The sequence below is a fragment of the Triturus cristatus genome, chromosome 10, assembly GCF_964204655.1.
Source record: "Triturus cristatus chromosome 10, aTriCri1.1, whole genome shotgun sequence".
Taxonomy (NCBI): domain Eukaryota; kingdom Metazoa; phylum Chordata; class Amphibia; order Caudata; family Salamandridae; genus Triturus; species Triturus cristatus.
In genome coordinates this window covers 268,441,433-268,467,233 of record NC_140593.1, presented here as the reverse complement: position 1 = coordinate 268,467,233, position 25,801 = coordinate 268,441,433, and the positions used below count along the sequence as shown (strand labels likewise).

The 25,801-nt window shown below is 42.0% G+C and overlaps 1 protein-coding gene across 11 annotated transcripts in view; it reads left to right on the top strand.

The window, feature by feature from the left end:
- HEPACAM2 (HEPACAM family member 2) overlaps positions 1 to 21,279 on the top strand; it is a 474,652-nt gene extending 453,373 nt beyond the window's left edge. For all 11 annotated transcript variants that reach the window (XM_085631003.1, XM_085630992.1, XM_085630993.1 and 8 more), the window contains one exon: positions 20,389 to 21,279. In XM_085631003.1, coding sequence (XP_085487129.1) covers positions 20,389 to 20,398 — 10 coding nt within the window. In that variant the 3' untranslated portion in view covers positions 20,399 to 21,279. The remainder of the gene's footprint in view (positions 1 to 20,388) is intronic.
- The last annotated feature ends 4,522 nt before the right edge of the window (positions 21,280 to 25,801 follow it).

Here is a 25,801-nt window from a genome sequence, read left to right as displayed (position 1 = left end):
CATGCAGTCATCCAAACAACCAGATACTAGTGATATACTCATGCAAAAATGTAGGCAGTAAGTATGCAGATGTGGAATGACCCATGGAGTTATGACATAGTCAGGCAATCATCTAGGCACTAATTGTGTCCTCACAGATTCACTTAGGCACTACCTATTCAATCATTAAGGCAGTATTGATGTATTCAACTACAAACCCATATATTTGCACGTTTTACTGAGGAAAATGTTGTCTTTAGACAATACGGGTGATAGGTTTAATACAATGGTACTCTTTACATAATTACATGAGTAGAGCCCGAGTTTCATTAGTGCATGCTAAGAGGTGTGGAAGAGGTGTGGCGTAGCGGCCAGGGTGACTGATGCCGGATGCTGGGGATCACGGTTCGATCCCTAGCACCGGTAGCAGGTCAGCTCAGCACCTACGGGTAGCTGTGCGCTTTACAAATACTGGATTTACATTTTCTTTTACATGCGTAATCCTCAGTATTTTAATGCGTGCATGGGATGTAAATGGGTGTTTAGATGGATGCATAGATTCTGTGCAAATGTTATAATGATTGCAGTTACAGCTGTGTAAATTTAGTGTTAAATTAAAAAAGTGTAGAAGGAGAGATGCAGTAAAACAGAAAAAACAATTTGTGAGAGTAGTTGATAAGGCATTTACTTTGAAGAGGAAGCTTTACATTTTGCTTCTAAATAGAATGAAGACTCTTGACAAAATACTGTTTTGCATGAAGAGACAAAACCAGAAGAAAAGATTACTGAATAGAAGTAACTGTTGTACAGTTTTTAGTGGACAATAGATACATACTTCTTGTACAGAGGCTTTCTTTAATGAAGAAAGCTATATCCAGTATAACAAACTAGTTCATGCTATTGCTACAATTGGAAGAGGCAGCTGGGTGTTCAAGAGGATAGCACTGCCTAGGCTTGTCATTCCCCTTCTGGGATATTGCCCACCTCAAACGGTCAGCTGCCACATGACCATAAAGTTAAACGTTCATGCAAGGGGTATGAGAGGCAACATGTAAATACAATAATTACAGAGTCAAGGTATCAAAAAAATGAGTCCACGTTGTTGTTTGTAGTCTTGTTGTGTCTTTTATTGTGCAAGTGCTGTTTTTTTCATAAATTGACAGCTAATGTGTTCCGGGCTTCTTTAGGGCTTTCGCCTGGGTCAGAGATAGAGAGCCGCAAAACTTTCCAGTCCGTGTAGAAGCGTAGCAATTAAGAGAAGAAGTTCCCTTGAATAAAGGGTAACCAATGGTCTGATGGGAGTCAGCGACCAGGGTGCTATGTCTCTGCCGCTAATGGTCTGTGTCAGAGGCAGGGGGTATTAGAAAAAACGATGAGTCCGCGATCCGTGTTGGGTGGCGTCAATAACCAGTCTGGCGAGCTATATCTAGTATAACAAACTAGTTCATGCTATTGATTAAAGAGGACGTTGTTATCAAATGAAGAATGGTAGTGTTATAGCAAAAGAGGCGATGGTATCTAGAATGTAGAAGAAGGTATTGCAGAAGAGGTACGAGGAAAGCATAGTTAGGGCACTGTGTGCAAATAGAATTGTAGTAGCGTTTCTAGTATTAAGACAGGAATCCATTGATATAATAAGACATTTCCATCGTACCTTTTCAAAGTGAAGTTTAATACACAAAATAAGTTATACCACTCAACAGTGCGAACTTGAGGTAGAGACTCTTATGTGAAAACTCCTGCTTTATGTTTATGAGAACTAAGCAGAGCACTTCTGCATGGTAGTGTGGCAGACGTAGAAAAGGTTTCTGGTGATGTGGAGTTTCATTTCTTTGGTCCTGAGCAGGATTCTAGGGAAAATGAAGAGTTGTTAAGAGGAGGAGTTGCAGAACAAGACACATACATTACAGTTGATAGTTTTACAAAAAGTGATTACAAAATTTAATAGTGTGTTCTGTAAAAGGCAGAGTATGTTTGTATATCTTGTTGATGCACTTATTAAAAGATTTAAACACAGACTGTTGACATATTTAAAAAGTGAAAAAGTTAATTATGATAACTGGCTAAAGTTAGCTGTGTATTTATTTGTAGAGGGATGGTTTAACTTGTGTATATGGCAAGTTATATGTAGGTAGTGTTACAATAAATTGGAAGCTAATACAATGAACAACAGACAGATATTAGATGCCCATTTTGTAAGATAATAAAATGCCTGCTAATGTAGAAAAACCATGAATGTAAAAAAAAAGGAGAAAAAAAACCAACAACATTTATTATGCTTTCCAACATTGTGAAGGGTTGTTATGGACTGCTCTCCAGCACGAACTACAACCCCGCGATCTGTGCAGTATGATGCCATCATGGAAAACTGTGGAGCCAAATCTTGAAGTCAAGAGGACTTTTAAATGGACTCTCTGCTTCGGTGTTATTGTGCTGCTATTGAAGTCGAGGGTCCTACAGCTTTGCATTGCCTTCTTGCTGCTCACTTGAACTCCTCGTATGAAATGTGCAAAAAAGATAAAAGGGGGAATACCATGTATGATTTTTGGCAGCATTCTGAATACCCGCAACTCACTGCTCACCAGCACTTATAACAACACTACAGTCCATGGCCATTCTTGACAACTCTGGAGCCATATCTGTTACAGTAGTCTGCACCACAGAAGGGAGTTTCTGACCAGGAATTGTTGTTGATGCCACTTAAGTAGATAATCCTCCAGCTTCACTCTGCTTTAGATGTATAACATGGACGTTGTCCCACAAGAATATTTTTTGTTCGTCCCTCTAGATCAGGGGTCTTCAAACTGTGGGGCGCGACCCCCAGGGGGGCCGTGGAGTGATGCAAAGGGGGTCGCGCCTTCCCAGTCACACTTCTGCCCGGCCCAAGGGCTTCAGCCCCCCCCCCCCACACTTCCCCCGTCCTGTGTCTCAGCCCGGCTGCTGCAGTGAAATTTGAGCTGCTGGGGGCTCAGCTGGGCAGTGTCTGGATTCCTATCTCCGGCACCCCCGTGTTTTTTCACAGGTCTTTAAAGACCATTTGCATTTTAACATGCCTTTGTAAACTGGTTACAGAGGCTTAGGTTTTTTTTGCTGGTTCCAGTACCCCCTGGGTCCCCACTGTGCCTATTCCTTACATTTGGATTTTACATTCACTGCCGTAGTGTGAGAATGCATTTCATGGAAAGGAATACAAAGTTGGCTTCCTGGGGGCGCCATGTGTGAAAGTTTATTGTGCTTTTGAAGCACATGCTGCAGCGTTTCTTTCCCTGGCAATTACCAGACCTCACATAAATGTCAAGATAACTCGTGTGATTAATTATCTTCCTGGAGAGAGATCAGTGTTTTGTATAGTTGAGGTTTTGACTTAGGTGAAGTTAGTGCAGAGGGTTAATATGCCTGCTGCAAAGAACGTGTACCAAGTAGATTACAGAGTGCGTATGATGTGAAGAGATCAGCAGGTTACTGCTTTCAAAAGAGACATCCTTTTGTTACTTGCAATTTATAACTTAAAGTCCTGATATAGAATAGTGAGCTATTAACTTTCATCCTGGAACAGCATGCACACTACAAAGAATACCTTATTAGACCATTGATTAATGTTGCAAAAAGGGTTAATTTGGCTAGAAATCAATTCTTATTATTAAAGGAAACTCCCAACTATGCTGTTTCTTTTTCGACTCTGAGTTTGTGCTTCTCCACACCAAGCACTCTTGAACTATACTGCCTACCAGTATGGATGACATGTGACTCCTACACTTTTAGTCCTTTGGCTTATGTAACATTTCCTATACACTGATTTACACACTTATGATTGTCTCTGTGTAATGTGTGTGTGATGCAAAGTGCTCGGACACCCTACACTGGTATGAGTGGCACTATATAACTAATTCAATGCATCTGAGAGTGTGGGGTTATGGAGACTTGGTCACTGTTAAAGGGTGCTAGTGAGAGAATCCGTGGTGGGGGTGGTCATTGGGGGGGCACCAACAAACATTGTCGCACAGGGCACCACCAGCACTGGAAGTTTGTTGCAGGATCAGCACATTATTTATTTCCTTCACCCTCGATCCCCGATTAATGCCGCAATAGTTTAACTTAGATCTTAAAGTCTACGCCCCGTCAATAACATGCTGAGTTACTTCATGGGTCTGGGAATGCACCCTGCATTCAGACAACTCATTCCTCATACTCGCCCTTTATTGTCACGCTCACCTTGCACTCACAGTGATCACAATGCACTCACACTGATCACCATGCACTTGCACCATTCACCCGCTCACCTTGCACTCACAGTGATCACTCTGCACTCAAAATGCACTTGTCCTGCTCACACTATACCTCAACCTGCAGTCACACGAGTACACTACTCATCCTGCACTCATGTGACACTTCACTCACCTGTCCCCGTCACTACTCAATATGCAACTCGCTCAAACAAGCCCATCAGTAATCATACATTCATTCATACCATTCTGAACTTGCATCCGCACCCAAAATGAGAGAGGACAGCAAGGGAGTGAGAGAATTTGATTGAAGAGGTCAGGGATGAGGAGAAATGTGAATTGCCGAAGAGAAGTGTGGACACGCAAGAAGTGAGTGTGATCCAAAGGTGAGGGCTTCTGTTAGAACAAAGGGGAGATGTGAAAGAGGAATGGGGGGACTGGAGAGGTGTAAGATATAAATAGACAAAAATTTGAATGAAGAGACGAGGTGAATGAGAAGTGCTGAGGGGCACGGGAGGTGACAGGGCCAGAGAGGCCATGAGATAAATGTGAGAGACTGTTAGAGATGAGGGCAGTGAAAGGACAGAATGGCAAGAGGTGATTAAAGGTGAAGTGAGAGGTTGAATGGGGAGAGTTCAGAAGTTGTAAAAAGGGGTGAAAGAAAATGACCTGCAAAGTGAGAGAGGGATCCGGGGTTAGGAGAGGAGAGAGGGATGGAAGGGAGGGGGTGAGAGGAAAGCTGCATGGGTAAACGGCTTAACTCTACACAAAACCGCCAGGGTTTTAAGGGACCCCTGCTTCTTCCGGTCAGGGCCAGGTGAGCTTCTAATGTGGCAGCACGTATTGCTGCAGAGTGGAAGGCCCTTCACAAAGGTTGACTTGAAATCTTTCTGATGATAATTGCTGTATTTTGGTTATAAATGGGTACTGATTGGGTGAAATCTTTCCTCAGCGTTACTTTGTGTAACAAATATCAAAATAATGAAGCAATGCTATCCCAAAATACGCGGCATCACATAACCTCATTTACATTTTCATCCCACGCAATTTAGTCAACCGGTTTAGACATTTTTGTCAGGAGGGGGTCCTTACGCCTCAAAATGTTGACAGGGGGGTCTCGGTATCCAAAAGTTTGAAGACCTCTGCTCTAGATAGTCTTGTCAGACATTGTGCATCGCACTAGTTCTGCAGCAGTTCTCGATTCCCCATAAGTTTGGGTAACAATGGATAGCTGGATGTTTGTTTGGAAGTTATATTGTGTTTGTGCGTTTTTTTTTTAGACAGTTTTTTTTTTATTACAAATATCTTGTTAAAATAAAGTTAAACCAATATTTTACTAAACAGCTAGACTTAAACTTTGTGTAAAATATCTCTGTATATCAGTTTTACACCTTTTCATTTGCATTTGTGACTACCAATGTCATTGCGACATACGGGTTGCTGTTAAGAACCCAAAAAAATTTTTTGATGTAGTTATTTCAACAAATCAATACAAAAGGGAAAGTTATATTAGTATTCTACTATATAGCTACACTAAAACTTTGTCAAATATGTCTATATATATATATGTGTTATACACTGTTACACGTCAGGCATCTTGCACCTTGTCCCTGTTACCTGTGAGAGCACTACCATTCCCATAATGCACTGGTTCTGATGGCCGGGTTGTGTGCTATCCCATGCAACCTTGAGAGGATGTGTCAGCTGACCTCGGGGCCTTAAAAGAAGCTCGCTCCTGAGCTCAGGTGCTTGGCTTACTTCCACTTGTGGACCACGCCCTTTGAACTGGACTGTTTCTCAGCAATTCCTTGTTGCCGTTCCTTGTCCTGCACAGGCCCTCCCCTGGAGTGTACCGGATATCCCGATCGGATTGCAGGTTAAATTCGGTTTCCATTACTCCCTCTCGCTGCCGGGAGGGGAGCCACCCGGCTCACATTTCCTCCGAGGTGTTTCTGGACCCGCCGGACCAGACTGCTGACATGCCTCCCTCTCTCACACACAGCGCGGATCTAGACTATGTGAGGAGTGTAGAGTGGCTGCATTCCCCGTTCCTGTTTTGCCTCTGTCGAGTTGCAACTCCCGCAGTGCGGGGATGCGCTGCGAACATTGCTCCACTCCGCCTCCTGGTTGCGGTTCTGCGGTGTCCCCTGCCTAACTCAACGGGACGCTGGATGTCGAGGTAATGTTGGCCTTGTAACTTTGCTGGCATTTTTTTTTTGTTTGGAGCACGACTGATAGAAGAGTGAGGCTTTTCCTTTTGTCGCAAGCACTCAATGTGATTTACATAGCTGGTCATGAGAATGGTGCTGCTGTTTTTCTTTTCCTTTTGAACCACTAAACTTTATTGACAAACATTATTGTTCGAAAGCTACTGCCAGATACAGCACCGTGCCACCCTGCTATTGCAACATTGTACTTGCCTTGTGGGCAGACGTATGCCTTCGCCTTCTGTTTCCTGCCCCACACGCTCTACTACGTGTCAAGATCCATTGTATCTTGTTTCCAATTCTCAGAAGGGACCTTTTCAGTCAATGTGACACACACCTGTATAATTGTGATTATGTGATGGTACACAACCTGTGCTCTGACCTTTGCCATGTTTATCTCTCACTGCTGGTAGAGCGAAAATCTGGTTAACACGTGCCTCTGCTCTCTCTTTTTTTTTTTTATTATTTTTGTGTTTATGCAGTTGTTGGGACAAAAACTCTTGGCTCTCATTTTCCTCACCTGCTGGCCTCGCTGAAAGTCTTCCCTGGTGGTCGTGTTGTTGTCTCTTCTCTCCCTGGGGGTATTAGTCATTATTCAGGTACCCATTATTTGACTGAGGGTGGCGATACCTCAGGGGAGATTTGGGGCCCGTCTTCGCTCCTGAGGATACTGGTTCTTCTGCCTTTGGGAAGTAAGTCCCGACATTCACTTTGTCAAAAACACCCGGTATTCGCAGTCTGTCCCTGGCAGTAGCACTCATAGAATCATACAGGCACTACCTGTGCAAACATCAAGGATTTTCTTTCTGTATCACTTTGCAAACATGCCTCCCGGCATAGTACTAGTTGGGTGATGATGGTCCCTTGGCTAGTCAGGGTATTTACTACATATAACTGCACATGAAAGTGGAATGTGATGGTATGTTAAATCTTCGGCAGCTGAAGAAGGTAAATGTGCACAAACGTAACAGTCCTTAGCATCTAAAGCTTCAGTGTATTCCTGAACTAACCTAGAATAAACATTGGATGCGAAATAGCCATTGAAAGCATCTATGAATTTGTTTCGGTCTCTAGGGTAAAACTCATAGCAGCTAACAGAGCTACAAGCATTAACATAACTATTAGTGTAACAGAAATTACTATTCTACACGTGGCCTTGGTAAGGAGCCACAGGTTTGTCTACATTCAGACTTTAATAGAATATAGCAGCAGGCAGATTCAATTTTCAAACCAAAATCTTATATTTATTGGATTGTCTGTCTTCAGATTTTGAATGAAAATGCTTTCTTAGTATGGCATATCATGGAGGTTCAGGTGAGCCTGACATCAGGTCATTGGGATCCTGATCCATTGCATTAGGCACATTCTCTGTGTAGCAAGTCCACTCAAGTGCTGAATACCTATGACAAGGTACTCTTGCACTTTTCGATCTACCCGGTATCTTGTGATCTTCTTCTGTGTCACTTATACCACTCGATTCTGCTTCTTCAACAATGGTTTGTGAAATGCGTTCAACTGACACACTAGATTTTAATGTTCTCCTACTACGTGGCCATTCCGATCTCAATTGTAGTCTCTCCTTCCTCACAATTGTTTCTTCATTTGTTTGTTCTGGCGGCAATCCAATAGCTCCCCTACATTCAGATCTCATGTCTTTGTCTTCTGTGGATACTTCCACACCACTTAATGAAATTTCAGAAACTTGGTACAGGTGAGGAATTCTGTTGAACGTCATACCCCTCTGGTCCTTCAGCACGTATGGAAACAGGAGATCTCAGACTTGGCTCAAGAGCCACCACATAATCAAGCAGATAACTCACTTTCTGGGAGTGAGAGCATTGCGCCCAATTCTTTATCCTGGTACACTTCACAGCAGTTACCTGGTAGGGTCCCTTCAACCTTGGCTCCAAGCAAGTTTTGGATGTGCTTTTTAAGAAGGACCCAGCTCCTGACTCATAGTGGTAATGACAGCTCTAACCTGGTGAGAAACGGAATGTACCACATCAGCTTACCCCTTGTAATAGTCAAAAATCATGTAATCTGTGATATTTACAAGCATATCTGCAGGCACAGAAGGCAGTCTCATAGCACATCAAAAAGTTGTGTGATGCACACCTTTCGTATTCTGTAGTTATCATCATATTCGTCATATTTTGAACAAATTCAGCTTATGGAGGCGTGCAAGCATGAACCGCGCCCTACCCCATTGCGCTTTACAATGAAAACACACAGAAGAACCACATTTTAGGAACCCTTCCGGCTGCACAGCCAAGTCCTGGACTATATGAATCCAATAAATCAAGTATTCAATTCTTCTTCTTTGTACTCCTTACTTATATCGTACTCTTTAACCACTTTTTCAGTCATCTAATCAATTTCAATCAATCAAACACAGGAATGAGAACTAGGAAAAGTGAGAACGGACGTGGTATCCGTGCCAGAGTTTAGGAAATGTAGCTGTGATCGTGATTAATCACCTGATGTTAATTGGAAGGGGAGATATATAGCGGAGTTAACCTAGAGCAGTTGATGAGGGTTTCGTTCAAATAAAGAAGTGTGCTTTGGCACACCACAATTATGGGGAGGCATGGTGGAGGTTAAGAGTTCCACAGATATGATTCAGTGTCTTTAAAATGGTGGGATTTAAAACCGGATTCGTGTCACAGTGAGTGCAGGAAGTGTTGCTCGTAATATGAATGAAGGGATAACATTTGGGAAAGAGGTTTAGGGAAAGAGGGGACTAAGGAAGGTTGTTTGATCGTAGTTATGTGGGGATTGAAGAGAGTCGGCACTTATGAATAAGCAAGGGAGGCAGGTTGGGACATGCCTTAAATCATTACCCATTTTTACATGTTGTGCAAGTCACGCAGTATGTTAATTTGCAATAGTGAATCTATCGTAGTTTAACTGTTCCAATGTAGTTCTTTTTATAGAAAGAAGCGGATTAATTATGCACATTGATGGTGAGGTTTGATTATCATTTCTTGCTTTGTAGATACCCCTGACGAAGGGAATAGTTACTCCCGAAATGCATTGGGTGATGTTAATAAAATCGTGGCATCCCCGACAAGATCCCCGACGACCAGCTCACCACCTCCCTCAGCAGCTCCACTCCCACGGCCACAGACGACGACCCTACCACCACTGCCCATAACCTACACAACTGGATCACCATCTGCACCACCACCATCGCCCGTCCCCTCAATAAAACTTCTAAGCCACACGCCAAGAAAGCCAGCTGGTTCTCCACCATACTGAGAGAATCCAGACGAACCTGCAGACGCCCCGAGAAGCTTTGGAAGAACTCCAAAAACCCAGCAGACCTGGACAACTTCAAAGCAGCCACCACCGCCTACCACAAACTCATCAGATAGTCAGGGAAGAAAGCACTCCAGGACAGAATCTCCACCCATGCACACAACAGCAAGGAACTCATCAGCATCATTAAAGAGTTTGCTCAACCCAACAGTGAGACTAACCACATCCCACCCTCCAAGGACCTATGCAACAGACTCAGCGCCTTCTTCCATCACAAAATCAAGACCATCTATGACAACTTTGACGACAACAATATTCACAAGGAACCCACACCCACTGCTCCCTACACCATGCAGCCAACACTGGACAGCTGCACCACCCTCAGCATCGAAAGAACCCAGTCTGGGGCCCCCACGGACCTATGCCCCCACCACATCTACCACAGTCACATACATCATCGGCCCAAGCTTTAACAAATCATAAACCACTTATTCGAGACCACCTCCTTTCCCCAACGACTTGAAACACGCCGAGATCAACCATCTTCCTGAAAAAACCTTCGGCGGATCCCAATGACCTCAAGAACTTAGACCGATCTCCTTACTCCCGTATCTGGCAAAAGTCATGGAAAAAGCAGTCAGTCAACTCGCCTCCTTCGTAGAAGAAAACAACATCCTGGATTCCTCCAAATCAGGCTTCAGGAAAAATCAAAGCACCGAAACCGCCATTTCGCTAAGACAGACAACATCCGCTCCCTCCTCGATAGAGGAGAGACTGTGGCCCTCATCCTCCTGGACCTCTCCACTATCATCAACACAGTCTCACACAGAACCCTAGCCCACAGACTTCACGATGCAGGAATTGTGAACAAGGCCATCAACTGGATCCGCTCATTTCTCTCCGTCAAAACGCAGCGGGCCAGACTACCTCCTTTCCTCTCGGAAACCACACCATCCACCTGCGGAGTCCCCCAAGGATCCACCATCAGCCCCACCCTGTTCAACGTCTACATGGCCCTGCTCGCATCCATCGTCAGATCACACTGACAAATCAGAAGTACTCATCATGGGCCCACACCCAACTCATGGAATGACACCTGGTGGCTCCTCGCCCTCGGGAACCCTCCCTCCCCAACGGACCATGCACGCAACCTCGGAATCATCCTGGACTCAAAATGGAACACCAGATCAACACCGTTACCTCCTTCTGCTACAATGCCCTCTGCCTACTCCGAAAGACCTTCAACTAGATTCCCCTTGAGCACATGAAAACCGTTACCCACGCCCTCATCAGCAGCAGACTGGACTATGGCAACGCACTCTACGCTGGGATCAACAAGAACATCACCTGCAATCTGCAGAACGCTGCCGCCAGACTAGTCCTCAACCTACCTCGCCACATGAGCCAACACCTACAGACACTACAATGGCTCCCCGTTGAGAAGAGAATCATCTTCAAGCTTTTCGCCCACAAAGCCCTCCACAACACCGGACCCAACTACATGAACCACCGCCTCTTTCCATGCCCCAAAGATCCCTGTACTCAGCTCAGCTCTCACTTGCAACGGTACCACACATCAAGAAGACCAGAAAAGGAGGACACTCCTTCTGCCTCCTCGCGGCCAAGGCACGGAACACCCTCCCTCTCCAACGCCGACAGACACCAACACTCCCCAAGTTACTAAAGGACCTCAAGACCAGGCTCTTCGACGATTCATATTGATCATCTAGGAGCTGCGCCCCCTCTCCCTACCACCCCCTGTAGTGCCTTGAGACCCTTTCGCGTGAGTAGCTGCGCTTACATTCCCCTGATTGTGTGTTTGGTGAGCAAATCTTAAAGTTTGTGTACAATGACACTTACTCTTAAACTTCTCACTGTCCTAATTATTATGTATTGTTGCCTTACGTACATGAGCATATACGATTGTTTTATGTTCACACACCTTTAACTTTGATTCATAGGCGAGGAAATTTCTCGGCTTCGCAGTTAAGGAGTGTCTTTATCTACCTTATAGAGGCATATACTGTTTAAAAGACTTAAGCTATCTATTGTGACTAGTGTTGGGTGTTTTCCTTCGCGGTACTCATGCAGAACAGTTCTTCCTCACTACTCCTGGGGCTCCTCCCAAGAAGTGGCAGAAATGGAAGAGTGTCTGAAAGATATGCAAAGGTGTGTGGGGCATAATTGATTGCAGAGCAGAGGTAGTCTCTTCTTCATTGTCTGGGGTCTGAGGTTCAGGAGACTTTTGATCACCTGCCACAGCTTCCTGTTCCAGAATCAGAAGATTTGAATGAGCGTAAGATTTGTACCAAAAGATTAGATATAATCTTTTTTTTGGTACGTCGAAAACAAAAGAAGGGTTACTCTTATTGGTGGCTGGGGATGGACATGCAGATTGACAGGGTTATACGAGATTGCTTGCCATGCTCTCCGAGTGAGAAGTCTAAGAAAACAAGGGTACAGCCTGTGATGGTCAGAGAACGTCCATCCAGGCCATGGAAAGAAATTGCATTAGACATTCTTGGTCCAATTCATGGAAAAGGCCATCATCGGACATATGTGTTGGTGGATGTTGATATGTATTCAAAGTGGACTGAAGTGTGGCTGACGATGGCTGTTGAAAATAAACATTTAATAGGCTTCCTGAAGAGTCTTATAGCAAGGGAAGGAAATCAAGAGACTCTTCTTACGGACAATGGCGTCCAATTGGTTTCTAGAGAAATTGAAGAATTTTTGAAAATGCGTAGCATAAAACACAAGAGGTGTGCACTTTATTACCCAGAGACAAAATTGTATGGTGGAAAGACTAAACAGAGTTCTCAAGGAAACTATCATGTTGGCAAAATTCAATTCTTTGAATTGGAAGGAGGAGCTAGAGATGAAAATTGAGATGTATAGTTTAACTCCTCATACCACAACAGGGAGAACTCCATTTGAACTGTTTAAAGGGAGACTTCCTACTACCTTGATGGAACCTTCTTGGGTGAGGAATTTCGAATTAGAAATGAGAAAGGATAAAGTTGCACATAACTGAGGTGAAAGAACCTGAAAGAGTGAGCAACCGGAAAATACATTTTGATAGCAGAAAAAGCAGAAAAGCAGTAAAAAAATAAAATAAACCATGGTAGCAGTGGGTGACATTGTAATGATCAGACGCCCTGGAAGGGGTGGTGAGGAGCCTAAGTTCTCAGGACCCATTCGGGTTATCAAAGTTTTTGACAATGCTGTCAAGAGGCATGATCACCGAATATGGAACTTTGCCAGTGTTGTGGTGTATAATGGTCCATTAAATTCTTCCGGGAAGGGATGGGTGGAGAGATGAAAATCAATGGTTGAGTTAACAATACATGGGAAAAGGTCGGGCCGAAGGTGTCCTCTAGGACGGTGAGAAACCTGTTTATTTGAAAGATTTTGTTCAGTGAATTAACTAGCACTCGCTTCATCAGAGGCAAAGACTTTACATACTTATTATTTGTACATATATGAATTTGTTGTGTTTGTTACAGAAGGGTGGTGTTTGGTATCTGGGCAGTGGGTGGTGATGTCATGTCTGAGGTGGCATTGGAATTAGAGCTGTCACATCAGTGGGTAGAATGTTGATGTGGAAAAGAGATTAACAGTTAAGCAGAGAAGCTGTTGGGAGATGGATGAGATCTTCTGGAATATAGATACTTCTCTTGAATTCAATACTGCGTGGGAAGTTATTTGGACCTTTACATTGAGCAGATGTCACACTAGCTCAGTTGTGGTACGAGATTCCAGAGGAAGATTATTCCGGGCAACAGGCCTAGGGTAAGAGAAGGATCTGCTTCCAGTCCTGGCCTGGTGGATGTTTGGGATTCTGGATAAATGACCATAGGCTGATCATAAATTCCTAGGGTGTGTGGGGTGGGGGAGGCTATGGGTCTTGCCCTTTCCAGACTTGAAGATGGTTTCTCTGTACCTCCGGTTTCTTTATTTTCAGGAGTTCTCAAACAATGGGGGGAACAATTCCATCATCATATGGTCCTGTCTCTCCTCCTAGTACAACTGGAACTGTAAAATAATTCTTATCTCTTCTCTTAATGACTGAACATTTTTTGGTGGGGTCCAGCAATAATTTGTGATTTCTGCGGTGTAAATTCTGTCACGGCTACTCTTCCTACAGCTCCTGGAACAGCATGTTTCAGAGCAATAATGATTGTTGCTGTTGCAATAGGAATTGCTAATGTTTGATTTGGTACGACTTGTGATAATGGTGTAGGAACCGTGACAATAGAAGCTGTAACACCTGGAGCAATTATAGTAGTGGCTTCTTCAGCTGTAAATCGGGAGTGTTGGAGTTGGTCCCCCAATCTGAATTATATTCAGTCAACAGGGGCTGTAGCCACTGTACCACTAGTGGTTGTGACACTTTATGAACTTTATCAACTTGATGATGGAGCTGCGTATGGTGGTGGACATGAGGACAACAAAGCATCTAATATATCATCCTCCGTATCAGTTTTCCTTGTGGTCTCCTCATATTCATTTCCCTTTTTTCGATTCTTTTTAGGTTTTTTTGTTGTTGCAGGGTGTATTCCAGCTCCCTCAACTTCACATTTCTACCACATCTCTTGTTTTTCATCCTGTTTATCATCAGCCTAGTACATACTGCTTTCTTGGCTATATTGTGATACCTTTCTTTCTCTTTGGACTGAGCAGTTCGCTCCTAATCATTTAATGCTTCATACTGTGTTGGTTTAGGAGGCGGCTTCAACTCCTAAAACATTTACATTATATTTTCAATAATCTTTAAATCAAATGTACCATATTGTGGAAATCTTAATGCTCTCTCGCTTTCTATGATCATGTGCCATTGATGAAGCCACAAACATGTATGGAGCCCTACATTTGTCACCATATAATGAATGACCTGGCATGCCTTCTCTTGGAACCTCCTCGCCCTCACAAACAGATTCGCACATCACCTCTCATTAAATCTCTAAGGGCTTTACAACACTGCATGATTCTAGATATTCAACAATAAATGAACAAATATCGATTCAATTTCAATGTTTTTGTTCAGTTCTCAATTCCGTACAAATCAATATTCAATTCCAACACAATCCATCTTCGTGAGCCTATCACAATAAAGTTGGATGATTTATCAACCAATACCAGTGCTGCACTGTATACCGACTGACCTATCCCAGTGTGGCACTCTCTGATGCAATTCTCACTCCTCGCAGCAGTTCACCCTCCTTTATAATTTTCTCATCCACTAAATTCCAGAATTTTTAAGCAAGCCCAACAAACAAATAACTCTTATCTGCTCCACTAAAGAATGTAATTAAAAGTAGTTCATTTACACAAGAAACTATCAGAAATACACTTGCTGACTTCCTCACACACACAAAGTCTCGACCAGCGGGAAATCATCCTGACTGATATAGTTTCACCTTTGCAGAAAAGGTTCTACTAACACTAATCACTATTCGTACAATCACAACACTTTGTTATAGCCCTATCTCAATTGTGCAGTAGATGGTACGTCACAAACCGACAGAACAAAACATCAGGAGACAAGTAATACAACAATTGCTTATTTATCTATTTTATCTTCTCTTATTCTAATTAGCGATCTTGAACTACTCCTAGTCTGATAAAAATACTCAACTGCTCAACATTAAAAGCATAAGCACAAATAAACTATAAACTTTACCAGAACATAAGACACATAACTTCAACACAATATTGTAAAGTCAACATAGACAAATGGGACGCACAACCCTATTGATACTCACACCTCCATGAGTGTAACCACCTTCAGGACTGCAAACTCTTTCAGTCTTCAAGTTCAGGCTTTGGACTTAAGGGAAGGGGCACTTCTAAGCTAGGGCAACTATTTAATTTCTAGCTCCTTTTCTCCTGGGGCATTAACCATCACTCTTGACGGCACAGGGATTCTTTTTTCTCAGATTTTGTGTGTAATCCTTAAATAACCCCCATCACTAGTCATATGGACGGACCTTTGTTCGTCAACAAGGAGAATTTTAAAGAAGCAATCATTTACATCAAACACCATGAACCGTGAAGTTCATTTGAGGCGCCACAATAATTAAGAGAGTTGACATGAGTTAAAGGGTATTATTAAAAAGTTTAAATTGTTTTATTCATTAGATATTAGTCTATAATCACCATTATTATCAATTCCAATAATAATTAATCGGCATTACAAAACAAGGTAAAATACCAAATGAGTAAATATTGACAGATAAACAAAATAATAATTCCGCAAGCGTGTTCCATAAAGGAATTTCTCAAATTTTAATTAAGCAGAAGAATGGCAATGTCTTAATTAAGTCAAAGTAAAGGAGTCAGGTCAGAAACCCAATAAAGAGTTCTGATGAGAGAATTAAATGCATAAGCATGAAGTCTTTGCACTAAACAAGAATTACATTTTTACGATGTAAAGTATTCTCAGCTATAAGTCCGCAAACATTTTTTGAAAAGGAAAAGGACTCAAAAGGGAATCTCTCCTGTAGAGAGCTAATCCTAAGGATATCAGTAAACAAACCCAGAGTGCTCTTGAATGCTAGAAGCCAAAGTGTCAGACTACTCTAAGAACATGTGCTAATATAAATTTGTTAAAGCATAAGTTGAAACAATTGACGCATTCACTATTCTCATCACCAGATTTCAGAAAATCCCTTGGAGCAGGTAAAATCCCTAGTTTTTCAACATCTTTACAACAAACCACAGAACCAAGTCCTTGAAAAGATACTTCGTCCACACCTTGAGGTTCAGACAGTTTTTCCAATGAGTCATACTTTCTGCCATCTCCTCTCCTCCTGGTGAGAACCTCACTATCAGTTGTCTAATTCATAACAAATACCTATTCACTAACAGAAGGCTTCTGGAACGTTACAGCATCTGTAGTGGAAGAGAAAACATCTCAAGCAAAACAGTTCAATGTGAAAAACAGGCCTTTCAATTCTAGTATATAAATCATTGTTAATATGGCGTCAGTAGTCAGGCTAACTTGTCAGTACACTATTATTTTTTTACATGCTTGTGATACCAAAGCATGGTTATCTCTTATAAAATGTGTATTGATAATAAATATGTTATTTTGCATAAACTTTTGCACTTTCTATTTAAATGTGTTTTTGTTTACAAAATGAGGAATTTTGCTCCATCAGAACTATGGGGAACTCCCAAAGTGATGGGGATCTGTTAGGTCCTGGAGAGGGTCGTGCAAACAAACTGGTGCCAGTTGAAAGGCTAAGAGGAGAGCCAGTGAAGGACACTGCTGGTGAATCTCATTTGAGATTCCAGGGTGCGTAGGAGAGTGGGATGATCAACTATGTCAAAGGCAACTCACAGATTGAGCAATATGAGGCGACAGGGGGGTCATCTTCATATGTGGTCATGAGGGCATTGTCTACTATTTCTAAGGTAGCTGTCTCCATGTTGCAGCGTGATCTGGGGCCAGACCGGTAGTCACATCACATCAGAGATGCTTATCACTGATGTGATCTTGGAGTTGAACCTAGAATGCTTTCTTAGTGATCTTGTCAATGAAAAGTAGTTGAGTGATGGGTCGGAAGTTGGCATGGTCAGCAGGGTCTAATGTAAGTTTCTGTAGGAGTAGAAATCTCTGGCCACTCTTGAAAACGTGTGCGAACATGTCCTGATTGAGCTTTAATTAAGGATGAGGATAAAACATCATCTTCTACAGAAGAGAAATTGAGGGAGTTGAGTATACAGAGATATGCAAGAGATACAGCTTTGAAGACTGACCCTTGTGGAATTCCACAGGAAGAAATGGGTGTAAAATTTGAAGTAGGCATGGGATTGTTCATAGGCTGTTGGATCTTCTGTATTTTCACAGAAGAGGTTGAAAATAATTGCACTGTTCTGTGGGGGATGGGGGAATATGTGGGTCTGGTGAGGTTTGATGCAGTGCTTGATTCTCTTGCAAAGCATTCTGCTTCTGTTGGTGGCTTCATAGATTGTGTTGGTACAGTACTTTGGTTGATGTGATGAGCTGTCTGGGTGTTGCGTGGAGGGACTTTGATATCATGAGATCATTGGAAGTTCTGTTTTTCTTCCATTTTGTTTCCGGTCTACAGGAGGATTGTTTATTATCAGAAAGGTCTTTAGCTCCTTAACCACGGCGCAAATTACGCCGCGGGAGTTCTAATGAGTGGGCGGGGCAGTGTCGGCCCACAGACGTGCGCAGCACTAGCGAGGTAGTGTTTGCGACGTGCGTTGGCCGACGCGCACACGGAACGGGTTAGAGTACCAGGGTCCTGAATATATGTATGTTCACATATTTTTCCCAAAAATTGTAGCTGTTGTTTAGAAGGGTGTTGATATCTGACATGAAGTTGATAAGGTGAGAGATGAGTTCGAGCATTAGGTGGTTGTTGACGATGGAGAAGTGTTTGAAAGATCTGAATGTTGAGTCTTCAGTTTTGTGTTGACCTTGGTTTGTTGGTAGGATGCTGAGCAGGGAGAAATGAATGGCAAAGTAGTCGGAACAGTAAAGGCATATTGGTGGTTTACAATGGACAGTTGGTGATGTTGAGAAGACAAAGTTGAGGATGTGGCATTTTGAGTCGATTGTGTGACATCCCATACCATGTTCAGTGGGTCAATGAGGTTGAAGAGAGTGGCTCTTGTTTTTTTAGATTGTGTGGTCTCGGAGTTGTAAATCATCCAGTAGGGTGTTGTGGGCATGTCGGATGAATGAGGTGCTGAGAATTCATGACTAGCTCGTTTCTGAAAGCCATAGATGTGCTGGTAGGGGGGAGGGGGGGGGGGAAATCACTCAGCATGGCTGTCTGATTAAGCCAGAGGTCTCCAACCTTTTCAGTAATAATAGCTTTGTATGTTCAATGAAAAGCATCCTGAGCTACTTCTATTATTACAGTTGTAATAGTGACCACATCAGGCAAGATTACATAAGTGGTCACAATTTGCAAGATTACCACCTGTGTATCAGGCTCAGTTGGCAACATCAATTTGACAAATACTTTGCCAGTGTGGGATGTCTCTACATGGGTAATATATAACAGACATAGCTGCGATGCCCATGGAACCAAATTAATATTAGTGATACATTTCCCCAAATCTGCATGGTTTATCACTCATAAATATATTTCGAAAAGTCAATCATCGTTTTCCACACATCCGCTTACGAGTTGTGAAAATACACATAACTGTGTCCTGAATACAGACTTTTCAATGTAGGTATACCTATATTAACTCAACCATGCAAAAGCTTATATTTAGTAGGCTGCGCTGTGCATAGGAGAGCTACTTACAGGTAGCAGAAGAGCTATCCGTAGCGCCCGAGCTAACTGTTGGAAAAGCCTGGATCAAGCCAATTAGTGCCAATGTTAAACCTGGACACACATTTATTTTTGTAAATGATCTTTGGCTGAAAATACCATACAATCGTCAAACACCCATATTTAAAAAATTAAAACAGATATTGCCATTCCGTCTTTGCTTGTGAGTTTTTAGGCAAAACTACCTGTTTCACAAAACTTTCACATTAGTTGCCACTGTCAAAGCGTTGACTTTAGAGTTTTATTAATTAACACTGCTGCAAAACTGACAGCCTGTATTAAGTGGTACACTCTTGGTCATACAGGCACCCTTCTGGAATGTGAGTATTTGACATTTTAAGCAGAGCATACAGTGATTGAATCCTTTTTGCAAGCCTCAGACCATACCAGAGGCCAACACCAACATTTCTGAAAAGAGAAGAATGTGAATTTTGCTGGGACCATATAAATTCACCAGTCATAATTTGTTAAAATATATTATCCCAAACAACTGATGTCTACCGTTTAGTGCTGAAGCACTCGAATGCAAAATTAATACAATTCACAAAATTTTAGTTACATAACGTATTTATACAGAAATAAACACACAAAAGCGGATCACGTTGCATGTTTTAACAACACAGTAGTGCTGAGTTGGCTTATTTGGTTGGAATGGGAGTAAAGGAACTTTCACCAGTTTGATGGTCTTGGTAAAGTTTTGAGTATCTTTTTGCAAGCCTCAGACCATACCAGAGGCCAACACCACCATTTCTGAAAAGAGAAGAATGGGAATTTTGCTGGGACCATATAAATTCACCACAGTCATAATTTGTTAAGATATATTATCCCACACAACTGATGCCTACTCTTTAGTGCTGAAGCACTCAAATGCAAAATTAATACAATTCACTAAATTTTAGGTACATAACGTATTTATACAGAAATAAACACACAAAAGTAGATCACGTTGCATGTTTTAACAACACCGTAATGCTAAGTTGGCTTATTTGGTTGGAATGGGAGTAAAGGAACTTTCACCAGTTTGATGGTCTTGGTAAAGTTTTGAGTATCTTTTAACATACATTCAGTGAGCTTCACAAAATCCAAAACAACCTTCAAGATCACCATGGAAACAGGGACTATTTAAATAATGTGACTACTGAAAAATATGCAGATAGGCTGGTATTTGCCAATACAAAGAAAGCACCCCTCCCTTACTTAAATTTTGTTTCACCGTGCGGTTTTGTCGGTAATTGCTAGAATTTCTTGTGCAGGGAATAACCTCCAGTTCGATTAAAAAGAATAAAACACCAGTTGGATACTGGTAGAATTGCTGTGGTTCTTCCAACTTGAACTTGCAAAGAAATAAACAATGTTGATGACATTTACAGCAGCACATTTCACCATGTTGTTCTTTCCTAGTGGTCGGTGATGGCGCAGAATAAATCAAGAACATCAAGCGACGTTCTACATCTAACAGGAAGAAAGCTTGAACCATCCAGCTGGGAAAATGAATTCTCCTGCGACACATATATGTTTTTACATGTTTGTGGAAGCACTACTGGTTATATTGATGGACAACAATAATTCCGCTGTATGAAGAACATTTCCGGACATCATCATTTTTAATTCTATATTTATCATAAATTATTGTACCAAATGATCACGGACACAATTTTGAATAGGAATGCAGGGGAAAAAGTTGCATGATTTTATTTTTATATGAACCAAAGTGTGTCCAGTGCTGTGGATGTTATATATTGTTGGCGAGTTCATTATCAGCCATGTGCTGGCCTACTGGCAAGTATACAGCGCCAAGACACCTCTGGATATTCGTGCGCTCAATACATTTTATTAGCATAACATATTGCAGCAATAAATGCATACCGGTTGTTATAGTACTTTAGAATTTTATAACAGTGAGGCGCTTGATGTCACATTACTAAGAGCTCAATAGTTGTGCAACAGGCTTTCTGGATTTAGTTTTTAAGGCATAGTTGTACTATTCTTTTCACGATTAAAATGTTATTTATAACCACTTTTGAAAACACAAATGTTTGCATACAAAAGTACTGAACATTTACAATGTTTTAGAGTATACACATGCCAAAAGTACGTAATAATTACTTAAACGTAATTGGTATTATTTTTGTGATGAAGCATGATGTAGAATAATTACTGATTGCATATTAGAATGAATGTATGCATATCAGGTTATAAGTCACAAACTGTTTTGATTCAACTGAGGTACCTGAAAGAAAATATATGAACATGTCAAATCTGTGGGCTTGCTAATAAACATAGTAAGCAGAGCTTCAGTCATTTAATTACTTTAAAATCGGTGAAGTTGTTTATTTTTATAAACTATTATGTTGGTTATAAATAACATCTACCCTTGCTGAGGAAAAATATTTAGCAAAACGTGTTGCCATCAAATATCACTCATGGGTACACAGGTGAAAACAGTGCGCCATACATGTTTAAGTACTGTAGCATAGAGTAGCTTCAAAACAAGAACCAGTAATTTCACATTATCCAGCACATTAATCCACTCCCTACCTGGCAGTCCATGTACCTCAGACTCCACCTCCGGCACAGCATGCCTATACATATATGGTCTAATGTCTGCTCGAAAATCACAATGGCACTGCTTGGGATGTATTAAATATATAAGACCAACTATCTCATTCAATTTATACTGCGCGGGGGTGAGGGAGCTCCTCATCCAGTTGATTATTATTTTGTGTTTTGCAGGCAAGTTTGCAGGCCCCAACAATTTTTCTTGTGCAACTTTTAGCTTTGAAAAATTAGGCAATATTTCCAGAGACAGGCCGGTGTCTGTTTGTTTCACAAGTGGGAATCTTGTAATTGTTGAGGTGTCCTCAGTATGCAAGCAAGCCTTATCCAATGGTTCCTTGGAAGCGGTAGCCCTAGATCCTTTGCTGGGATGTGTTGCACATGTGCCACCTTATAAAAGTAGGTGGATGCTGTTAATCAGCTTACAGCAATCCTCAGCAATTACTATATACTGTATACTGGCTTGGTTTAAAAAAACTACATGGTCAACTTAGCATCTTTATATGGAGGAGCAAGAGTGTAAGAATCTCTTGGAAAAAAACTCAGATATGCTTCTCATGCGAGTTTGACCTAATTATTGGCTCATTTTCGAGCTTGTTTGTCTGTCTTTTATTGGTGCTGTTCTCTGCCTTTGAGGACACAGTATCACCTTTTTTTATCGGTACCTACTAACCAGACCACTACATACCTTCCCTTTGTAACTCCTTCCTATATTCCCACTATAGGATAGAGTGCGCCCTAAACCCATTGCCAGGGTCCCTCGAGTTGCGGCACAACACCCGACAATTGCAGGTAAGCTTGTGGTTCTTGTTTAAACGCCACATTCGATTGGTTTTATATACACTTGTTCGTGGTGTTTAGGATTCACCAGAATTTGGGCAGTTGGTGCCACCATTTCTGTAAGAACTACTGATCTTATGATAATAACCTAGCTGTCGTGTTTCCCACAGGTTAAATTGCAGTGGATCCGCTGTTAAATTTCACTGTGGACCGCGTTTTGGCTTTGTACTTTTATTTGTCCTTTTATGAGCATGTTATATGAGCAGAAGCAATCTAGAGGTCCTGACGAATGCCAATGCATGTCTTCTGAGGGGCTAGTTGGCAGAAACATGTTGCCTATATTTAGTGACACAATAAGCAGTGTCAATTAACCTGCAGTGTACCTTCTCTCGTTTTTAATCCTGACCAAGGCATGCACGAATAAAGTTGTACGCCTGCCCTGGAGTAAATTTTAAATCACTTTTTTACTTATTACATGCTCTGTGAGCCTCGCCACCCTTTAGCTCACCACAGGGTTTCTACCAAATCTCTTAAAACATCCAAACAGCTTCTCCTTCTCAGAGAGGGATTTGTAGCCTGCACCGTGATCAGCTGTCATGGTGTGAGGAGATTCCCAATGATGAAGCATGACGCCTCTGGTGTGTGAGGGAATTTGTTCTAAAGAAGGAACATTCCTGTACAGCTAGGTTTTTCTGACTCTTCTCAAGACCTAAGTGCTCCATCCTGTATGACACCATTCTGCTATTGAAGAGAACAAGTTTCACCAAAATGTTCTTGTCAATGTCTGTAAGCACTACATTTTTTCCAGACTCTTCTTTGTTTCCCTTATGCTATCTGGTAGAATATGCCAATAAGTTGCTTCTTCACACATAGATGTGAGCATCAGGATTGATGCTTAGTAAAAACTTTACAGCTTGTATGCCTGTGGGAGCTTATGAACACCAATATTTCTTACAGTGTAGTAGGTGTATCCAGCAGTTCCCTTCAATTCATTATGCAGCATAACTTAAGTAACAATGTATTGGGGAGCGTGGAAAAAACAAAATGGTCGATAGGATGCTCCTGTAAGGAGCTCCCTACTAACCCAAATTAATTCTGCCTGTTACTGTAAAATAGAGCCCAAAAGCCATATTCCTTGGACCCGCAGACAGCATAGGTCTCGCGGCAACACCATGAAACCTTGGTGAAAGCTGGTCTTGGCTAATATTAGCCAATAATCTTGGCTGGTTGAACTACGGCCTACAGAGAGACCACTGAGCCTGAGTCACTGGACCTAGGTGATCTTGGGCGCCATAGTGCTGTGGCAGATTAGCGGTCCCATCTCCAGGTACGTACAGTTTGAGAACTGCTGCACAAAAGGTGTGCGTTTATGGAGAAGAGTTGGGGGCTGTCTGCCACGTTGTAAGCCCCGTCAGCAGATTCAGCGGCATCCGGCTTTTGGACAGGCTGGAGACTTGGCCGATGCCCAGAAACACAGGCTTAGAAACACAGGCAACCCAGAGGCAAGCAGCTCGTGCGAGGACACGGACCTGGACTACGAAGGAACCTGGCTATAATATGTTAGAAGGACCCAGGCAGTCCATGGATACTGGCACGGATTACAAAGGCCCAGCCCCGGATGGCAGGGCACTGCTGAGCGCAGAAGAACAGTGGGCTGAGCTCTACCTTGGATCTAACGGTACCCAAAAAGGAGCTGGGAAGTGGAACAGATGATAAATTGGTGCCTGATGTAGCTAGGGGATGAGGAGAGGACTGGGGGCCCCACCCTACCACGGTCATGGATATTCAATTTATGTAAAATGGAGAAGGGTTGCTTGAAGGGTGGGCGGTACTAATGGTGCACCGTTTATACCATTAAAACAATGGACATTGACATTGCTACGGTTATGTAAAAGTAAACTTGGTTGGGAGTTCAGCCAGTCCATTAATTCAGAAAAAGTGTTTTGCTACATCAAACCAAAGCATAAAGATGTAGTAGATGAATGTTTTCCGTATTTTAAAGGAATTTATGAAGATATTATTACTCTTTTATATTTATGTTGTTTCTAAGGCAACTACAAAAGGAATGGCAACATTTGGGGCAACAACAGCTCTCATCGTTAACACTGCATATGGACTAAATACTGCAGAAGATTGGAATGGAGTGCTCTAGCGATTGGCTACTGCACCTACCAGAGCTCTGACTATCTCTAAGCCCATACATTCAGTATGCCTTGGATTACTATGTACGTGAATTGATCACCATTTAGTTAATTCTCATGGGGCGCTGTACACCTCCTTATTAAATATTGTCTTTTCTCGAGTGTTTATTTTTCAAATAGAGAAAAAACAATATCTGCATTGATTGCTGAGTTTTGTGAACTTACACTGCTTTTGACCCAGCAATTAACCATAGCTCACTGCACCCTTGGTTGCTCCTTTTTACCTCCTAATAACGCTTCTCTTCCCCTGCATTCTTTATTTTTTCCTTTATCAAGCTCCCCTCCCCTGATGGACACCTTTATTGCACAGTGCCCTAGCTATTAACTAGGAGCACTGTACCTTTGGGCTCCTTGATAGTCATTCTGTCATATCCATACAATCTTCCCTCGATTTACTGGATTGCCCCCTTTTGGGCTCTCTGATATGACTAACTCGTTCACAGTCCTCTTCTCCCTTTGATTCAAAGACTCAAATCTCCAATGTTTTCCCCTTAGCCCAATCTTAATATCTTTTTTATTTGTATTTCTCCACTTCCTCATTTCTTCAACTATTTATAGTTAGATGCTGTCCTTTACTTGTACCTCCACTGGTGCTAACTCTGCCCCAGGTTCGCAAAGGATGTTCCGTCAGCTTGTCATCAACGTGCCATGCCCCTCTCCAATAAAGTGTTGGTGCCTCGATGCACTGGAAGCTTGCTCATGGCCAGTGTAGTGTAGTTCCTCTATCCCGGATAGGCTCTGCACATTGGAATAATATACACTATAGTTTTGACATAGGACTAAGGTCAGTATGTCTCCATCGAGTACATTAAACTTAATTACTTGTGTGTGCCAGCTAACTCAGAGGTCCCTAGAAACTTCTTGAATATACAAGAAGGGATTAGTTTCTGACAACCGCATAAACATGACAACTTTGTTTCCCTAGAGTCGGAACAATCTCAGAACCGTGGAAACAATAGATAACAGTTTCACTCAGTCAATCGTGCATGCTTATTTTCTACAGTTACACAGAAATAGATACAGGCGTTTCAATAAAAAGGGTTTATTGAACAGTCTTATTTCTCGTGCAAGATATATGAACTGCTACAATCGTAAGACAGGATGCGAAGTACACTACGTACAGGGTTAGCAGTAAGATAAAATACTGCATTAGCATGGTTTGTAGCTATGACCTATTCATAAAATACATACATAAATAACAGGCTAATATGTGAATACTCATCTGATGCTTCTAAATAGTTCTACCCCAGTGTACCTAACCTAAGTGTAGTACGAGG